The sequence below is a fragment of the Ovis aries genome, chromosome 1 (assembly GCF_016772045.2).
Source record: "Ovis aries strain OAR_USU_Benz2616 breed Rambouillet chromosome 1, ARS-UI_Ramb_v3.0, whole genome shotgun sequence".
Taxonomy (NCBI): Eukaryota; Metazoa; Chordata; class Mammalia; order Artiodactyla; family Bovidae; genus Ovis; species Ovis aries.
In genome coordinates this window covers 104,177,857-104,197,568 of record NC_056054.1, presented here as the reverse complement: position 1 = coordinate 104,197,568, position 19,712 = coordinate 104,177,857, and the positions used below count along the sequence as shown (strand labels likewise).

At 51.8% G+C, this 19,712-nt stretch overlaps 1 protein-coding gene across 1 annotated transcript in view; it reads right to left on the bottom strand.

Annotated features, from left to right (window-relative positions):
* The window catches only part of INTS3 (integrator complex subunit 3), a 39,525-nt gene that overhangs the window by 2,385 nt on the left and 17,428 nt on the right, over positions 1–19,712 (bottom strand). Inside the window, exons 6-25 of the mRNA XM_004002534.6 lie at positions 18,382–18,448; positions 15,688–15,832; positions 14,031–14,160; positions 12,661–12,758; positions 11,353–11,544; positions 10,338–10,425; positions 9,779–9,858; positions 9,230–9,321; positions 8,785–8,891; positions 7,925–8,044; positions 7,460–7,589; positions 6,996–7,050; positions 6,695–6,798; positions 6,085–6,129; positions 5,747–5,866; positions 3,762–3,915; positions 2,673–2,741; positions 1,768–1,843; positions 1,168–1,281; positions 762–810 (exon numbers count right to left, since the gene is read on the bottom strand). Of these exons, the coding sequence (XP_004002583.1) occupies positions 762–810; positions 1,168–1,281; positions 1,768–1,843; positions 2,673–2,741; positions 3,762–3,915; positions 5,747–5,866; positions 6,085–6,129; positions 6,695–6,798; positions 6,996–7,050; positions 7,460–7,589; positions 7,925–8,044; positions 8,785–8,891; positions 9,230–9,321; positions 9,779–9,858; positions 10,338–10,425; positions 11,353–11,544; positions 12,661–12,758; positions 14,031–14,160; positions 15,688–15,832; positions 18,382–18,448 (2,035 nt within the window). The remainder of the gene's footprint in view (positions 1–761; positions 811–1,167; positions 1,282–1,767; positions 1,844–2,672; positions 2,742–3,761; positions 3,916–5,746; positions 5,867–6,084; positions 6,130–6,694; positions 6,799–6,995; positions 7,051–7,459; positions 7,590–7,924; positions 8,045–8,784; positions 8,892–9,229; positions 9,322–9,778; positions 9,859–10,337; positions 10,426–11,352; positions 11,545–12,660; positions 12,759–14,030; positions 14,161–15,687; positions 15,833–18,381; positions 18,449–19,712) is intronic.

Below are 19,712 nucleotides of genomic sequence, written 5' to 3'. Positions count from 1 at the left end.
GGAGCCCCACTGAATCTCCCCACGCTGCCCAGAGCAGTCAGGAAGTGGCCGGGGAGGCAAAAGGACAAGCCTGTGGGGCGTGAGTGCCGCCTGTGCCCTGCCTCGCTGGAGCAGCGGGCCACCCTGCTATCGAGCCCAAGGAAGGGACATGCAGCCCTCCACCTTTCCCACTTCCTGTAGGAAGCTCTGCGCCACTTCCAGTCTCTCAGCCGAGAGAGAAAAGGTGGAAGGAGAGAGAGAAGGTGGGAAGGAAAAGGTGCACAGCTGCTGCCCCATTCACCTGGGGTTTTGGAACAGAGCCTGCGGCGGAGGGAGGGGCCTCCTCCGCCCGGTCTCCCTCCACGCCCCGCCCGTTCAGCCGCCCGCCCTGCAGGGTGAGGGAAGGGAAGGGATGGTGTGTGGCTCCTCCACTCTGGCCCTTCCTCCTCTAGGACTGGACTCGAGGTGGCCTCAGGGGCGTGGGGGAGGGGAGCAGGAGCCACCGGGGGTCAGAACTGCTGCGGCAGCAGGAAACAGGGATGTCCGGTCCCCACCTCTGAGGGCAGCTCCTGGTGGGCAGCGGGGTAAAGTCCAGAGGAAGCCCAGATCCCAGGGGACCTGCTTATTTGTAAATCACTTTGGGGGAAGGGCGGAATAAGCAGATGTCAACAACAGGAAAACGCACGGCAGCCAAGGGCAGGACAGGAGCCCTTTTGTGACAGCGCCTCTTGGTGTGTGCAGAGTGGGGACCAAAGAGCCCCCAGGGCGGGGGCAGAACTCACTTCTCTCTTCGGAGCTGAAGCAGCAGACAGGACAGGGCCTCTGGGTGCTCTACGGGGGAGGGCAGAGGCTGCTCAGAGGAACGCAAAATTCCGGAAAGAAACTCTGGCACCCCTCCCATCCCCCAACCGCAGCTACTGGCGGGAGTAAAGATAATCTTCAACAAGAAACCAGAAGAGCCACCCCCAGTCCCACGCCACCTGAGCCCAGTTCAGCACCTGGCTCGGAGGGGCCTGCAGGACACGCCTAAGGATCAGAAGTGACTGATGGGGGCCTGCCTTTCCGCACTTGGCACTCTGGTGGGAAGGGGAGCTGTGGATCTGGGTGATCTAAAAAGAAGCCCGGAGGCCCAAGCCCTGGAGTGTCCTCTCCTCCCCAGTGACATTTCCCGCCCACGACCCTACTCACCCTTATACTTGAGGTGCTGCAGGATGGGGATGATGGTCTCCAGGGGGATGTTGTGGGCCAGGAAGAGCTGCCAGGCACAGTACTGCTCAAAGGTTTCCCAGTCCAAGCTCTGGACTGAGTAGAGAAGAGACACGCGTATTCATATTCTGTCACACACACACATAGAAGGCCAACCCACTGACTACAGGCACCTCACACAAGGGTGCCACAGGAGTGGGAACAGCGATCCTAAGAACACAGGTACTTTCCCTTTGCAAAGCACACTTCCAAAGCCTTCATGTAGCTTCTGTATTCTCATCACCCTGAGGCTAGAAGGTCAAGGAACTTTTATAGAGCCAAAAAACAGATCCAAACAGATACTGCCAAAGGCCCATGGCAGGCTGGAAGGACCTTCTACCTCATTCTCAGCCCCAGAGCCAGCTTTCCTGTTACTAGAAAGTACACAACCACCTCTGGGAGATAGTGAAGGACAGGGAAGCTTGGCATGCTGCAGTTCATCGGGTCGCAAACAGGTGGACACAACTGAGAAACTGAACAAGTACACAGGGCTGCCACCCCTCTCATCTCCCAGGGAACCTCAGGGCTTGTTGGCACACTTACTGAGTATATTGAGGACTGAGTCTTTTCGAAACATGACCAGGTTCCCCATCATCACGTGGCAGACCAGCTCCTGAAGCTAAAGGGGATGAGGAAGAAGGCAGAAACCATTGGTTTTAGAAGAGGCCAGGAAGCTAGTATGGAAGGAGAAGCAGAAGAGCTCATTCAGGAAAAAAATCAGAGGAAGTGAATGAAACCCGTCATAAAGGAATGGGAAGGAAAGGGCACACGATGGACACCGGGACTCTGAAGGACTTAGGGGACTGGCAAAGGAGCAACTGGCTTCAGTGGGAACCAGACCCCCCTGTTCGGAGCAAAAACTGTTACAAAAAGCCATCCCTTATGTCCTGATGGCAGAGTGAGAAGAGGCAACTTCTCCGCTTGGATGTAGCCTGGGCCCCTGATCCATCCCAGCCTGTGCTGAGGGTGTAAGGGCCATGGGAGGCTGGATTACAGGTGTGGGGAGGGGAGAAGCACAGGTAGGAGGGCTCTTGTGGGGCGGAGCAGAAATGGGACCCCAGCTTAGGACTGAGAAGGGACCACAAGCCAAGCTATAGCCTCGTAGGCACATATGCATGAAAGGTCAACTAGAAGTGATCTGACCACTTTTGTTCTGAGCCAAGAGGAAGACCAACAGAGAACTGAAAAACAGTCCCCTGGGTTTCCCTGAAGAACAGGAGTGCCCCCAAAGCATGCCCCAAGCATAAGGGGAACTCCAAGTAGGACTGGCCTATACCCAGCCTGCTGCCCTGGGGCTCCACATTCCTTCCCAGCCCCTGGGGCCGAAGGTACACACATTGGCTGCCAGGAGCAGGGCGCCTGTCAGCAGGACTCCCTCTCTGCAGACAGGGGGCAGGGAGCAGGGCCCCATGTCCCCAGGCCTCTTGGGATGACAGCTCTGTGTTCACCTGTGCTGAGTCAATAACAGCCACGATCATGTTGAGCAGCTCCCCGCTCCGCAAGGTCTCATCTGGAAACTGGAGGAAAAGAGGGAAAGAAAGGCAGAAGTCCAAAGTGCACCCCTCAGCTTTCCCCTCACAGCCCATCCCCACTCCCTACACGCTCAGGGCATGCTGGGATAGCCAGACGTGGGGTCCTGACATAAATCTCTAAACAAAGACCCAGCAGCTGAGGCTGGGAATTTAATCCTTAAGGAACCCAAGGTTTTAAATGTGTGCGTCCACACAGGGAGTACGAGTGTGTAAGGAAAGGAATGGGGAGCTACCTAGAGACAAAGCGAGAGCTGAATGGGACTGGACATGATGTTAGTTCTGCATGAAGTGACAAAAGAATTAGCATTTGCATCTCTGGCAGCAAAGAAATCCAGTGTGTGCTGACCCCTGCCAAAGAAGGTACAGACAGTGTGTGTTTGGGGAGGGTGCGGGTTGTGCGGTGCACAGGGCCCCTTCTGGAGAGGGGAGGGGTGCTGGGCATGAGCACCCTTCCTCCCTTGGGTGTCTGGCTGGCATCACACTTTCTCCTGTGATGCCCACACCCTGTGCCCTGATTTCCCTGTTCCTGGGAACTCTCACCAAGCGGAGGAAAAAGAGCTGTTATCTCCTCCTATGTCCCAATTCCTAGAGACTTGTTAGTAAACAAGGGAAATGAGAGCTGAGTCTCCACTACAGAGGCCCTGGTCTTGAAAGAAATGAGAGAGAACTGGAAGGGCCATCCGACGGCCAGAGAGCTTGAATATGTGAACACGGATCTGGCTGCGAGCCCTGTCTGTCCTGAGTCCAGAGGATGGGGCCAAAGCAGAGGGGACAAGTGGACAGGCCCAGACCCAGCTTACAGGACAAGAACTCTGTGGGTTTTAGACATTTTTCAACATAATGGAAAGAGGCAGGAGGGGACGGCTGTGGTGTGGGAGAAGGGGCCTGCTGAGGCCAGCAGCGAAGGGGAGAGGAGGGTGAGGGCTGTGTGCAACGGGATGATGCAGTCTCCCGAGCCCAGCAGCACTGCCGTGCCGTCCCAGGGACACAGATCAAGGTGCTGACCTCTGTGTAGATGGAGGGTGTGAGGTGGCAGAGCAGTCGCACGTCATCCTCCTGGCAGGCCTTCATGTCCATCATTAAGCAGGTGTGCAGGTCGCCCAGCTGGGTGGCCTGGGCAAATGACTCATACAGGTTCATCTTCCCGGCGGCAGCTTTGCTGCAAGACGAGGAGGGCCTCAGCCAGCAGCCTGACCCTGGCTTCGAACAAGCCCTAAGTAGACCCCCACTCTAGAATCCCTTTGCTGCCCTGGATGCCCTGGGCTCATGTGTCTCATGGCCCGCCCTGGCCTTCCCCAGAGACTTGGCGACTATGGAAATCAGGAGACACTCCTCTTTCTCCCCAACTCTCCCCCATGTTCCAGACAGGGCTCAAACCACAATCAGTGAAGTTACTACCTGGTAAGAGTAAAGAACAGGAAAAGAGACAGGGCTCATATCAGGTTAGAGAAAGCTTTGGGCTCTAAGCAACGAGGGCAATAATACCTACAGGTACCTGCTGCTGCTAAGTCGCTTCAGTCGTGTCCGACTCTGTGCGACCCCATAGACGGCAGCCCACCAGGCTCCCCCGTCCCTGGGATTCTCCAGCCAAGAACACTGGAGTGGGTTGCCATTTCCTTCTCCAATGCATGAAAAGTGAAGAGTGAAAGTGAAGTTGCTCAGTCATGTCTGACTCTTCGAGACCCCATGGACTGTAGCCCACTAGACTCCTCCATCCATGGGATTCTCCAGGCAAGAGTACTGGAGTGGGGTGCCATCGCCTTCTCCACAGATACCTACCTCACACCATATGCAAAAGACTTAACTCAAAATGGGTCACAGGACTAAATGTAAGAATTGAAATTATATAACTCTTACAGGAGTAAATCACAAATGACAAAAGAAAAAACAAAAAAAACAGGACTTGATCAACATTGAAAACTTTTGTGTTTGAAAAGATACCATCAGGAAAGTGAACAGACAACCTACAGAATAGGAAGAAATGTTTACAAACCATATATTTGATAAGAAAACATCTACACAGAATATCTGAAGAACTGTTAAAAATCCACAAGAAAAAGATAAATACCCAATTGCAAAACAGAGACTGAAACAGAGTTTTTTCCCAAAGAAAATGCAAATGGCCAATAAGCACATGAAAAAATGCTCAGCATCATTTGCCATCAGGGAGACGCAAATCAAAGCAAGGATGAGATGTCGCTTCACGCCCATGAGGCTGGCTGTACGCGAAAGCCAACAACTGTTGGGGAGCACGTGGAGAGATCAGAACTCTCACACGATGCTGGTGGAAACAAAGTGCTCGCGTCACTTTGGAGAGCAGTCTGGCAATTCTCACAGATGTAAAAACAGTTACCGCTGGACGCAGCAATGCTACTTCTAGGGATATACTCGGGAAAACTGGAAACATCTGTCCGTGCAAAAATCTGTATGTGAGTGTTCACAGCGGCTCTAGTCACAATGGACAAAAAAGTGGGAACGACCCAAATGACCATCAGCAGGTGAATGGGTACATAAATCGCGGTGATGTCCGTAAACTGGATTACTTGGTCATAAGAAAGAATGAAGCACAGACACACACTACAGTGGGATAAACCCCGAAAACACTGGGCTAAGTGAAAACAGTCAGTCATGAAAGATCAGACACTGTATGATTCCATTTATATGACTATCCAGAATAAGTAGACCTACAGAGGCAGAAAAGCAGATCAGTGGCACACGGGCTGGGTGAGAGGGAGAATGGGACAGTGGCTGCTGACAGGGACGCAGTTTCCTTTTCGGGTGATGAAAACATTCTAAATTAGACAGTAGCAATAGTTACGTATCTTTATGAATATACTAAAACCACTGAATTGTACACTTTAAAACTGTTACACACACACAGACACACACAGAGCTCTGGTGATGACAACCAAGGGGGCTGGGGTGTCAGGCATGATAGGAGAGACACTCTCCAGGATGCTTCCTGACACCTTACACGGGACCACACCCACCTGGCCCTTAGGTAGTACAGTAGGTGGTAACCAATCTTGGGCTGCTTTTGATATAGCTCAGAGAGAAGGTCCAGAAGCAGAGAGAAGCTGCTGTTGTCTTCTTGCATCTGGCACAGGTTCCTGGAGTGGGAGACGGGAGCACAGAGGGAAGCTTCACCTGGGGCAGACTCTCCTGTGGCACTGCTGGGGGGCATGGCTGCCTGTGCCCACTGCATACCCCTCCTTTCTGGAGAACCAGCCTCATTACCCCAGGACAGAAGCATAAGCGTGCTGACAGGGACGGTGGAGGGGGCAGCATCTCCTACAGCGAGACCTAAACATCAGATAGAGAGGCTTACCTAAATATTAGGTAGAGAGGCTTCCCCACAGACTCCTCCAGGGACCTACAAGACGAAGGTGATATATGAGAGTCCATGCAGGACAGGGGAGGAAAGGTGCGCTACAGCCAGCTAGTATGGAGGACCAGCTTGAGGCCAGATGCCAGCCTGCTCCTTTCTTAACGAGTATGGAACTTCCTGCTGCCCCAGAGGCTGGCTCACAGAGAAACCAGGGGCCTAACATGGAAGCAGTCTGGTTGATGTCACTGTAAGTGAGACTCTTGCCCTTCAGGGAGTCCCAGGCAAGGGTCCAATCCCACCTGAAGCAGCAAAGACCTGGGGCTGCTGGGTGCAGCAGCAGGGCAGGACATGCAGGGAGGGTTGGCGAGTCCACTGACCCAGGATGCTTGGTGTTCAGCAGGCAAAATAAACCCTCGTTTAAGTGCGTCAGTATGTGTGAGAAGAAAAACAAATGAGGAGATGATCTTCCTCGAGCCCTGAGCAAGGTGCCTCTTAGACTCGGGCCTTAAGAGCGTACCTCTAGCTTCCTGAGGCTGAGGTGGGGGTGGGGGTGGGGGTGGGGGTGGGGGTGGGGGTGGGGGTGGGAAGGGCCCGAAAAGATGAGCCTTACTCCTCAGTGATCTCCTCGGGCAGCACCTCCCCTCGGAAGTGGCCCTTGAAGAGCTCCTGTAGGCAGGAAGCGAGGACAGACAGCTGCTCCGAGTCAAAGTCTTCCTGGGTGGTGAGAAGAGGAGAGACTGTCACCACCCAGACCCAGCCTCACTGTCCCCACTACCCAGAGCCTCTGAGCTCATCTGCTTCCAGCTCCAGGATCAGCAGGGCCCACCCCCAGCAGAAGGGACCCATCCGGAGGAGGGGAAGCTGGGAGTCAGCTGCCTGGGGGGCTCTGGGCTGGGCTGCTTCCTCCTCACCTCCAGGACCTGGTCCACGATTTCCTGCATGACCTCACACTGGGCCTCGGTGTCACTACAGAGCAGAAGGGAGAGGAGATCTCAGGGACACGGAGGAGCGCCGAGTGCGGGACACACCCCCGGAATGTGCGCACAAGCACACTTGCGTGCACCCAGACGAAACTCAGGAGCTCTGTGGGAATCCAGGCTGCGGGGAGGGCCCCCCGGGCAGAGGCCAAAGACAGGGGGTCCCCACAGTGCTGCTTCGGTCCCGGAGGCTCTTCTACTCAGAACCTTGGAGTGAGGGCCTGGCATGCTGCAGAACAAGGCTGCCCCCTCCCAGCCCAGACCCCGCAACCTAAATTGTAGAAGGCATCTCCTGTGCAGCTTTAGTCACCTCTCCACACACCCCCACCAGAACCCTTCCAAACCTACCAGTCTGCCACCCACCAAATACCAGGCAGACACCCAGGGCTGGCACCCACCTCCCCTTCTGGAGCTGGAGCACTTTGTCCCTCAGGGACTCATCTAGCTGGTCAAGATAAGGGGTAATATCAACTGGTTCCTCCACCACTGTCTCCTTGATCGGGTGGAAGCGAAACTCTCTCTTCTTCCCTGAAGGGAGTGATTTAGGAAAGGAGTTACTCGGCCCAGACATGAGAAGCACAGAGAGCCCCCTAACAGTCTGGGCCCCCTGACCCAAGCTGGGTGTGCACCATTCACTCAGAGCTACTGAGTGCCTGAAGCACTTCCCTGAGTGTGGCATGTTCTAGCCTCAGGAAGCAAGAAAAGGCAGGGACCACTTGTCCTTTTTTCCCTCCTGCTTCAGTGTCAAGTTCTGGAGTCTCATCCAGGAACACTGATAACAAAACTAACTCAGAGGCACAGAGAGGGCAGAGAGTCTGCTTCTGCCAGCTAGCCCTCCTAGGACTGACATAAGTCTGGACTACCTTTGCTGTTAAGATCCTCCTCATCGTCACTGAAGGCTGCCTCTGCGTTGTCATAGCAACTCTCATCCTTGTCTGACATGTGGTTGTCCATCTCCATGGAAACTGGCTCCTCAATTTTGACTTGGAAGTAAAGAAAGACAAGACATTTGATGGCCTCCTGTGTCCCATGCTCTTGAGAAGGGGAGACAAAAGGGTAAGTGGGAGGATAAGGAGCTCATGGCCTAAATGGAACATGGACCTTGAAAGGATAGGCATCTTGTCCTCCACTCTCCAGGGCTTTTGGGGGGGATTTTCCCAGCAATGAGAGCAGCACAGACCCTGACGCCTCTATGCTCAGCTGAGGGTCAGCCAGGAGATAAGATCAGGCACAGTCCCAAGTGCTCTTTAACTTAGAACCAAGTTGGAAAGCTCTGCCTAGCTTAAGCCCTTACCCCAAAACAAAAAAGGAAGGGGAGCTGCCTAGAATTGGAAGCAAGATTTGCGACCCAACATGACGACCTCTCATCAGAGGACAGGGCCTGGGGCTGGGAAGAAAGAATATGGACAAAGCTAAAGTGAGATAAACATACATTCCATGAAGGCCTTCCACCTACTGAGGAGAGGTCAGTGAAAAAAAAAAAAGAGGAGTTAAAAGAGCAAGGGAGGTCAGTGAAAAGCAGATAAGACAGAGACATCATAAAGGGTGACAACATAAGTAAGACAACATAAAAATGAATAAAGGAAAAAACTGGGCAAGAGGAACTGAACTGGAGAGTCACAGAGATGGAGTACGCGATACCCTAGACCAGGGTTCTAGTCCGAGCACCCTGGATGTCTCCCTCCCTCTTCTGAAATCGGGGATGGCCTGGGCGGGTCTATACCTTCCACAGGTGGGCTGGGCGAGCTGCAGAACTCAGGAAACTTCTCCCTTAGCATTGCCCGCAGCTCCTTATCCAATTTAGGGTTGTCAAAGAGGGGAGCCAAATGCCTAATGGGGAACATGAATGAAGGTCAGTATCAGAGCTCCTCACTTCTAACGCTAAGTGGAACTAAACAATAAACAAGTCTAAGCCCAACGGTACAACTGGGCAATACTCCCTGGGGAGGGTCACTGGGGCACAGGGAAGGCATCTGAATCCCTCTGCAAGAGAGAAGTTCCTCTAAGAGGCAAGAGGACGTATGCCTAGCAGCCTGTGGGAGAGCCAGTATGTTCTATACGTCTCAAGGGAAAGGGTCGGCAGTGGGAGAGCAGCATCTGGCCAAGCTGACCAAGTGAAAGGAGAAAAGATCTGGTTTCCCTGCCCCACAGACACATGAAGTGCTTACGCCAGAACCCGTTTCTCCACAATGTGATTGAGGGAGGAAAAGACACCCTGCCGCACGTGGCCCTCCAGCGGGGGATAGAAGTTGGGAATGATCTGGAAGGGAAGAGGAGCAGAAAATAAGCACAGGGCAGGACCTTCCATCCAGACTGTTCTGCTGAACTAGATCTAAAAGGCAGCTTTGGTTCCATTCGGGAAACACTGGGAGGTATGGCTGCAGAAAGGACTGGAATGTTCCTAATTGTCCTGCGCTGTTAAAATGGGAAACTCTTACTCAACCTGGGTGCTCCTCCAGGAGATGGGATTTTACCTGAAGTCATCATCCCTGAGGCTAAGAAACCCCATGGACACATGGAAAGATCCAACTGGAGACAGGGGGAATGTGGGAGAGAAGCTTCACTAACTTGGGACAAGGACCCATGACCAGGACCCAGTTCTGCTCCCACAGTCAAGGGGCACTGGGAAGACCTATTCACTGACTGCCAAGGTTAGAAGGACACACATTTAACTCTGCTGGGCGGACATGGGGAGAAAAAAGGGCTGTGGCACTTACACGGCACATGAAGTCCAGGAGTGTGGCAGTGATGGCTGGGTGGGGCTTCATGGAGTGATGCATGACCAGGATGGCTGGTTCTGGAGCGCGTGGAATTAAAGGGTCCCCCCACATCAGAGAGTCCCCATAAAATAAGCTATCAATATATACGAATGCCTCCAGGGAAAGCTATGTCTTCCCTGCCCCCTCTAGTTCTGCTGAGCAGACCCAAGAGCAGACACTCCACCACAGCAGTTCACAGCCCTCATCTTCCTTCCCGTCCCAGCATTCAGCTTGGAGGAGGGAGGTGGCAGGAGATAGCACAGGCTTTTCCTCTGCCTGGCCCTCCCCACTCAAAGCCTGAACGTCAGGCTATGGGGTCAAGGGGGTGGAATGGTCGCTCAGCCTCATCAAAGCAATTTTCCTTCTAGGTCAAGGGAGCATGGGTGAGGAACAACGGAACTGCTGCAGATAAGCTGCCTCCACACCATGCTGCCCTGACATTTACGGCCACTACCACGGAGACCAGGCAGCAGCACTGGGGGCTGGGGAGTGGCGCTGCCTGGGCTTGGTCACATACCTATGTTCATAATGCTATCCTTGTCTGGGCTAAAGAACAGCCAGTCGTAAAACAAAGCCAGCTTGGCATTAGAGGCAGCGACATTTGACTGGAAAAAAAAAAAAGGAGAAAAAAAGAGGCTAATTTCATCAACTAGCTCCCCTCCCTGCAGAAGCCCAAGGCAGATTCTAGGGCCCACATAACTGCTCCATCCACGAAATTAAGTTTCTAGTGAGTCAGGGTGGAACCACCCCCAGGGTTAAGACACCCGAATCTGTGTATAAGGTCTCACCAACCAAGGGGCTGGGGATTGGTCTGGGTTCTTGATCCCACAAGGAGAACATCTGGGCCTGGGGGTCCCCTGATCACCCCCAAGCTAAGACACTCAGACTAGCCCCTCAGCTTCCTGTGTTGAGCTCCCCAGGCACATTCCTGAAGGGAAGACCCTTAGGCATAGCTTGCTGTTCTATCTGAATCAGCACATTCCAAGGACCCAGTCAGACAGGGGAGGGGGAACCCTGTCAGGAGAGGTCAGAGGGCAGCTAGATGCCAGAGAACAGTTTCCCACCCCGGGCACAGAGAGGAAACTCTGGGAGGGACATGGCTCTGCTGTGGATTCGCCCTGCTGGGAGAAGGGAACTGTCCAGAGTGGACGCCAAAAGGCCCGGAGGTAAGGGTGTAAGGAACACAAGAACTGAATGTGAGTCAGGAACACTTCAGGGGAATAATCATACGTGGTTTCTGGAAGCTAACAGGAAAGGCAGGGATGCCTGAGAAACCCAGGCCTGGATACTGGCAGTAAAGGTTCAGATGAAACTGTTCAACCCTAAACTCACATGGGAAATGAAAGTGTGAGTAAACTTCTGGAGATATGACGGGAGGCAGGGCAAAGGCTGAGATACTCAGGAGGCAGAGAGTGAAGAGGGGCCCTTCGGGGTCAGGTGGCCCAGAGAGTCAGGAGGAAGCATGGAGGTGTGGGACACGAGGGAGAGAGGGTCACCACCCTGTAGCCTCTGCCCCTCGTCCAGCCCCTCACCGTGCACGTGGTCAGCAGCCAGCCAATGATGGCCCATCGGGGCAAGATATCTGAACTCAGCACTTCATTGGAAGGATGGACAACTCCACAGATGTAGCGAATGAGGTCACAGCGCAGAGACTGACTGTCTGGGGTTGACAGGTACTGGCGCTGGAACCAATCCTGGTATCGCTTTTGTTGACCAAACCGCACCTTGGGGGAAGGAAATGTTAGAAAGAAGAGCTAGGAAGGGAGGGTGGGATCTCTGGACAGAGGGAAATGAGCACCTTTCAACTCTAGGTTTGACCTAGACCTCAATTTCTTCCCACGACTTAGTCATTAATTCCTATTGTCTCTCAAGTCTCTCTGCCTTTGGGAAGACATCCTGATTTAACTCTTCCTCGATTTAAAAAGAATGCTGTCTACTCAGCACTGACTGAAAACTTTCCTAAGCTGAATGACCTAACAGGATCATTATCTAAAACACAGAGATTCTCCAAACCTTCTTCCAGCCAAGTCCTTCCCCTAAGTGGAGTCTAAGTGGGTACAAATAGCAACCCTTCCTAAGGGGAAGACCTAGGTTTCCTCTTCTATTCGCAATTCAACCAAAATAGAGACAAGAAAGGTTAAAAAAAACACAAAAACAAAAACTAAATCAACATAGTCCAACAGAACATTCAGCAACGGTGGTGCCTATTGAGCTCCTAAAATGTAGCTGCTCAAACTGAGGTACTGGACTTTAAATTTTATTTAATTGTAACTAATTTAAATTGCAACAGCCCAGATCTAGACAGTTCTCCTGGATGACTTGGGAAACTGAAAGCTGGCTAGAGCAGTGGCTCCTTAACGCCAGACTAGCTGCACAGAAGCTGCTGCCTGGAAAGTGGGTTAAAAATACAGATGCCACAGTCAGATTCTCTGGGAGAGTAAGGTCCGGGAAGGTGTATTTTAACACGCTCCTCAAGCAATGCTGTCATAATTCAGCCACGTTTGGAAACCAAAAGGCTGTAGCTCTCTTCCTGAGAGGTCATGGTGCACGCAGAGGAACCATGAGTTTCACAGAATGAACACTCTACTCTTTTATAGCACATTTCACAATGGTAAATTACATTATTTGTATACAAGTATTGGTTTAATGACTGCTTTAGACAGACTGAAAGCTTTGTAGGAACTGGAACTGTTATGTCTTTCTCAACACTGTATCCCCAATCCTTAGCTCTATGCCCAGTTGCACACTTGACCGGCCCTCCACCAGACATCTGCAGGCGGAAGCCAGAAAGTCCAGCTAGCACCTGCAGCTTCCCTTCCTGCTGACGTGCATTAGCTTACCCGGGATGTCATGAAGAGGAGCTTAGTCTCCATGTCTGGGGTCAGACGACACGCTAGGAATTTTCGAGATGTTCTTGACTGAAGAAGCTGTAGGATGCCTGAACCAAGTATGGAAGGAAAGAGGAAAGAGAAGACTGATGACCGGAAGGAGCAGAAGGCAGGTGGGCCACCTGGGCCAGGCTCCGATGGCCAGTGGTCTTGCTCTTGGGGAAATTCCAAGACACGAGCAAGAGGGGCTCTAACCAGCATCCGAATGATCTGCGCCACCCAGCATCCCCAGGACCCAGATGTATTCGTTCTTTTGTTCTACTGGCAGTCCACAGTCCCCTACTCACATTCCAGCTGGCAACATCAGGGAGAGTTAGGGAACATTTTGGGACACCCTAGCCTCCCTTTCTGCTCCTGATGGTCCCACCAGTGGGTCCTGGGACCAGTGTGGTGTTGCGGCATAAGCACGAGCTGTGGAGTCAGACAGACCTAGATCCAAATCCTGCCTCAGACACTTACTAGCTGTGTGGCCTTGGGCAAATTACTTAATCTCCTTGAACCTCATTTTCTTCATCTATAAATATGGAAAGTAAAATATCCATCTTACAGGGGAGTTCTGAGTATTAAATGAGTTAACATACACGAGCCTAGCACAAAGCAGGCACTTAAAACAACTCAGTACCTGTTTTCATAAAAGAACAGTACAACATAACGTAGAACCAGAGCTTGTTTCTCCTCTTTCCTGACTTCCCAGTCCTAGACTGTTACACTCATGTTACGTGGGCACATGTGCACATATCACACACATATGCGTGTTGGAACAGGTTGGGAACAAAGCTGTACAGTCATTGTTTAGACCTTAAGGATCCTGGGAAGGCAAAAGGGAGATGAGAAGGGCCTCGTTGGGGGAGGCGCACAGACACGCTCCCTCCCCCACAGAGGATTTTGGCTAAGCTGGATCCTTGGAATTCAGAGGCATCACGGTTCCTGGGGAGGAGCCTTCGCTTACAGGACAAATTCCAGTGCCTCTGCTGAGTCAGTCTCACAAGCTGACCTCTGACACTCCTGACATTCAGTGAAGCTGGAAACTGGTCATCGGCTCACCTCTTGAGCCCAAGAATTGGTGGGACGGGGGAGGAGGAGGATCACAGTTCTCTATCTCACTTTTTCTTAAAAGACAGACAGCTAGAGCCTGCCACATAGGGACTGTCTGGGAACATGAATGGTTCTGTGTACTCCTGCCGTTCCCACATCCAGCTGTCCCCGGCAGAGCTTGCCCAGTCCCAAGCTTCTTAAACCTGACTGCCAAAGCCTCTCCTATCCACCCACTTCTGCCCTCTCGATTGACCTCTCAAGGACAGGATGCCCCAACCCTTACCCACCTGTGAACTGAGGACTCAAGGCCTGAGGGTTATGGATAATATCTTTCCAAAGCAGTTCAAATTCTGGTATCCTGGCAACATTCTGAAGCAGTCTGACGAGGTCTCGGCCAATCATCAAACATTCCATGAACTAGATGGGGTGGGTGGTGGGAGATGGGAAAGAGAATAAAAACAAGAACTGTCTACCTGCTGCAGGGAGGAAAGAGCAATATGTTCCAGGGAGGGGAGGAAAGGGGTTGAATTGATTACACAATTTTTTCTGGAACCAAAGGATTGGCTCCAAGCTGTTCAAGGGGAAGAGAGCTGAAGTTGGGGGCCGAAGTCGAGGAGGAGAGGTTACTGAAAACTGCTGAAGCCCTGCTGCCGCCACGTTAATCTGTGGCCCTCTCCTCTCAGAATGGTTTCAGTCCAGGTCAAGGGACACAAACACTCCAAAAGGCTAGAGCTGGTACGCTGAGCCCCAGACACCTTACCCCAGAACTTGCTTGGTCCAAAAGAACTTTCTGTGGTAACGACATGACCTCTAGTTGTGCTCTCCAAAAGGATACCTGTTTGCCACATGTGGCAAATGAGCACTTGAAACGTGTCTAATTCAACAGCTGCTGCTGCTAAGTCCCTTCAGTCGTGTCCGACTCTGTGTGACCCATAGATGGCAGCCCACCGTCCCTAGGATTCTCCAGGCAAGAACACTGGAGTGGGCTGCCGTTTCCTTCTCCAAAGCAAGAAACTGAAAAGTGAAAGTGAAGTCGCTCAGTCGTGTCTGACTCTTAGCGACCCCATGGACTGCGCCCCACCAGGCTCCTCCATCCATGGGATTTTCCAGGCAAGAGTACTGGAGTGGGGTGCCACTGTCAACTAAGGAACTGAATTTATAATTTTTATCTAATTATAATGTGTGTGTGTGTGTGTGTTTTTTTTTCCCGGCCACACTGTGCAGCATGTGTGGCCCCAGTTCCCCAACCAGGGACTGAACCCATGACTCCTGCACCGGTAGCACAGAGTCCAAACCACTGGCCTGCCAGGGAAGTCCCTAATATCAATTAATTTTAGCTTCCATTGTGACACGTGGCTACTGCATTAGATAGCTTTAACTCTAGGAGCTGTCTCTCCTGGGAGATCTGACAGCGGACAACTCACTATCCCACCTGACCACGGCAGTTACCCCAGCAGGCAGGGGGTGGGCGGGGATAACGCAACAGTGGAAACACAAGACAGCTTCTGTCTGTGAGGTGCTATGTGACAGCGCCCACAAAGCTGACCAGGGAAGCCCCAGGATGCCAGCGTAACCAACAGCACTCCAGTAACTGCGGCTTTGTTGTTGTTTAGTCGCTAAGTCGTGTCCAGCTCTTTGAGACTGCATGGACTGCAGCAAGCCAGGCCTTCCTGTCCCTCACCATCTCCCACAGTTCACCCAAGTGCGTGTCCATGGAATCAGTGATGCCATCCAACCAGCTCATCTTCTGCCATCACAGGAACTAGGGCTGCTCCACACAGATTTCTCCACCCTGCTATCCTCATCTGTCTCACAGTGATGAAAAACCAACAGGCCTTGAACCACCTCCATATCTCCACCACACCTCTGGCCCCAGGTCACCAGGGAACTGACAAGAGGTGGCCCTTTCTGGGTCTCACTTTCCTACGGGCTTTTTGTCCTCACCCGCTCCCGAAGCAGTGAGATGCAGAAGTCCACCTCCTTCTGCCTCAGGGCCTGGAGCTGGGCGGTCCCATGGTGGTCGACGATGAGGCGGAGGTATGTGTAAACAGCCATGGCGATGAGGATGCTGCTCTTCAGGACCCACTCCCTGCAGGAAGGGAAGACGCGGAAGACATGGGCACCTGTGCTCCATCTAGACCCACCCAATGCACCCCCACGCTTGGCTCCAGTGCCTCGGAAATGTCTGATGATTAGCACGGGAGTAGGTTTCTGGTTCCTCAATCGCTCGCTCGTGCTGTCGTTATCTATCTTGGACTATTAACCGGCTAAGGTGGGGACAATTTCCTCTCACTCTACCAGGTGCCCAATAAAGATAAGTGCTAAATGAAAGCAATCTCTACCACATAAGTACTTAACTTCTAATAAAATAAGTTTGTTGACTCAGTCATTCAAACATAATGGAGTGCCTGCTGCTGCTGCTGCTAAGTCACCTCAGTCGTGTCCGACTGTGTGTGACCCCAGAGATGGCAGCCCACCAGGTTCCCCTGTCCCTGGGATTCTCCAGGCAAGAACACTAGAGTGGGTTGCCATTTCCTTCTCCAATGCATGAAAGTGAAAAGTAAAAGTGAAGTCGCTCAGTCGTGTCCAACTCCTAGCGACCCCATGGACTGCACCCTCCCAGGCTCCTCCGTCCATGGGATTTTCCAGGCAAGAGTAGTGGAGTGGGGTGCCACTGCCTTAGTGCCTACCGTGTCCTAAGCCCTGAAAGAGGTACAAGGGACAGAGAAAAGCCAGAGCTTCTGCCTGACTCAGACTAGGAATAAAAGTACAAGTGTCCCTCAGTCTGCAGTTCTTAAAGTGCAGCCCAGGGACCTCTGGGGACTATCAAGACCCTTTCAGGACCGTGGAGATTTCAGAACACACTGAGTATGCTTGTCATTACCAGCCCACCACGTCATAAATGTTCCCCTGATTTGTTCTCTGGCCACTGATCCCACTCCCAGTCAATGAGTCACCTGTCTTAAATCATAATCTAAAGAGAAGAACATGATTTTGGATGGCAAAGCCTATTTTCCCAGAAGTTTTAGACATTCCCTGGAGAAAAGGGGGTAGTGGAAAAATTGCTTCCCTGTTGCTAGGAGTACTAAGAAACTGTGGGGAGATTCAAAGACTCCAACGCTGGCTCAAATCACCAAAACTGGGGCGCTGTCTCCTCTAAGCAAGCAGTTTGCAAAGGTTTTAGCACCCCTGCTGGAAGACAGGGAACCAGAGGAAGAAGACAGGGAGTTTAATTAACCCAACCAGGCAACATCCTGATTCCGGAAAAGGTGGCCTCAAGCCACCTAATTAAGGGACTCTGGCCTCCTCCTTTCAGAGTAAAAGCAGCAGCCAAGGCCACTGGGGTGGGTCCCCCTCCCCAACCTGTTCCCTTTTAATTCCACACCCCTAAGAAGACCTGGGGAGGAGTGGGAAAGAAGGTGTGAAAGAGGACAGTTTTAAACTGCGCATTAAAAGATGCGAGTTTTTTGGAGGGCAGGAGAAAAGGCAGGGCAGTTATCTGACACCTGCACAGTAAGACTGTGCTCTGACTGCCCAAATGAGAAAAATTCTGCTTTAAGGTATGGAAACAGAAGGTATCCGGCACCAAGAACAAAATTAGAAAAACCACTTCTTAGAAGATTGCTAGTGGAGGTGATAAATGTATCTGAGACGTGGGATGGGGTAATGAAGAGAAAGATCAAAGTGAAACCCTCTGACCCAGGATGTTAAGAAGGCCCAGTGACTTCAGACAGAGGTCTGGTAAGAAACTGCTAGGAGCTCACATGCCGTGCGCTGCGCCAGTGATGGAGGGTGTGCTGCCAGCTGCGCCTGCAGCTGCACATCCAGGCCCGGGGCACTAGGGGGCACTGCCTGGCAGGGCTGGCACAGCGCCCCAGCTCCGCAGTGCACAGAACACAGCCATCTCTTTCACAAGTGTGAAGAAGGGCTGAGGTCCATTCTTCTAAACCACTGGACATACAGAGACTATCAGCCGTCTCAATCATGTGACTACTGCGGTGTCCTCTCCCAGAAACAGACTCTGAAATCATGCAACAGCAAGAGTGAGGCCACAGGACCGAGAGGTGGGCCTCATGCCCAAACAAGTTCAAATATGGAACAGCCCTCACATTTTCTGGTCCTTTACTCTGATGGAGAAGGGAAAGAATCAGCTGGTCTCATGCCCTCCGTACCACTGGCCTCAGTGACCTCCTCATTCTCACCACCCCCTGTGCCACTTCAACAAAAGGAAGGCATGGGTAGGATGGACAGTCTTGGAAGGGAGAACAGGGGTACCTTCCAGGCCTGGGTGGTTGGCTGGCCCCACTCTGCTGAGTTCATTCTCCCTTACCTCCCGCCAAAGATAAACATTCCATGGAGGTCTGGATCAAAAATAAACCCTTATCAGATGAAATGAGTTTTTCCTGGGCTCCAAGATATTTTAGTAAAAACCTTCTTTCCCACTCCTTCACCCCTGGGCTACAGCATGGCATTAATTCCTTCTCTTGCCACCAGTACATGGCCGCTCCTCCCCAACCTCGTGCCCGCTAACCTACGGTGCTCTCAGGCCACTAACAGCTCCTCACACACCCTTGCGTCCCACACCCACACCCAGTGTGGCTGCATCCAGCTCTTGCCCCCCTTCACAAGAGACTCTACCTCTGCTCCATCAGGATATCCAGAACACTCTCTGCCAACCAGATGTTTTTTGCCGTAACATCCCCACCTGATCAAAGGGGGAGAAAACAGAGAGTCAGAATGGCTCTGATTAGTGACTCAGCTCAGCCAGCACACTCCTTCTCCCTCTTACTGCTCCATCCCTAACTGTTAATCCATCACTGATGTTCTGAGGGCTGAAAAAACTGTCTTTGTTTTGTCGGGCTTTAAAATTTCCCTCTTTGCCTCCAGAGAGACAGGAAGGGAAGGTTTGGGGTTTTTCCAGAAATCAGAGCTGCTACTTCCCACAGACAGGAGGTTGGAGTGGGATTATTTTGACCCCTAAAAGGCAATGTCTGGGAAGAAGATATGAAAAGCCTACAGCTGGAAAGAACAGATGACATTTCCAATAGGGCCTGACAAGTGCAGGAGGCAAGCAACAGCTGCAGTCCAGCCACTGGATGTCCCAAATCCTGTGTTCAGCTCAAGAACAAGGGTTTTTGGTCTCCAGGTATCACAGTCTCGAGTGCTTGCTATGAAACTTCCTGGGGCAGAGTTAAACAAGCAGTAATGCCAGATAAAAATCAGAGGATCAGAAGTGGGGACTAGGAGTGCCAAACAGGGACGAAAGTGCCAGGAGAATGGATAAAAATAGCCAGCACAATAACGCTATGCCTTGCCCCAGGTCCTAATGTAAAAATTCAATTTACAGAGTCACACATCACGTAGATGAAGGTTTATACACATCACAATAGGAGCATCACTGTTATATAAAATCCTGAAGAGGAAGCAAAGAACCAAGGGGCAATGGTGAGGTAGAGAGACAGGCTCACTTTTGATCAAACACATGTAATCTTGGGAACAGAAGTAGCAGGGGCAGGACTCTTGGATAATCAGTGGTTCAGACAGATGTCTCTGATGCCAAGAAGATAACGAAGCCTAAATGTCAGGGTCTGTTCTGTGACACAGTCTGTCCCTCAAACTGGCCCTAAGTATTTAGGACATTGAGGTGGAGCCAGAGAAGATGTCGGGGGCTCTGAGAGTACAGTGAGATGAGAACCAGTTATTTTACCCTTACTTCTCCCCCATTCCTTCCAGATTCTTCCTGATCCAATAGGCCACGAAACCCCAGAGTGACAATTGGTTACAACAGGCCAACAACAGGCTAAATATTCTATATCAGGCCTCAAGTTTGGCAGGAAGGAAAATGAGGCAAGACTTATCGCTTCAAAAGGCCCCCTGTAATTTTTCAATTTCTTTGTGGAACATATGTGCCCAGAAGATGCCTGGGTCAAAAGGAAAGAATATAAACAATCCAGGAATCAAGCCCCTTA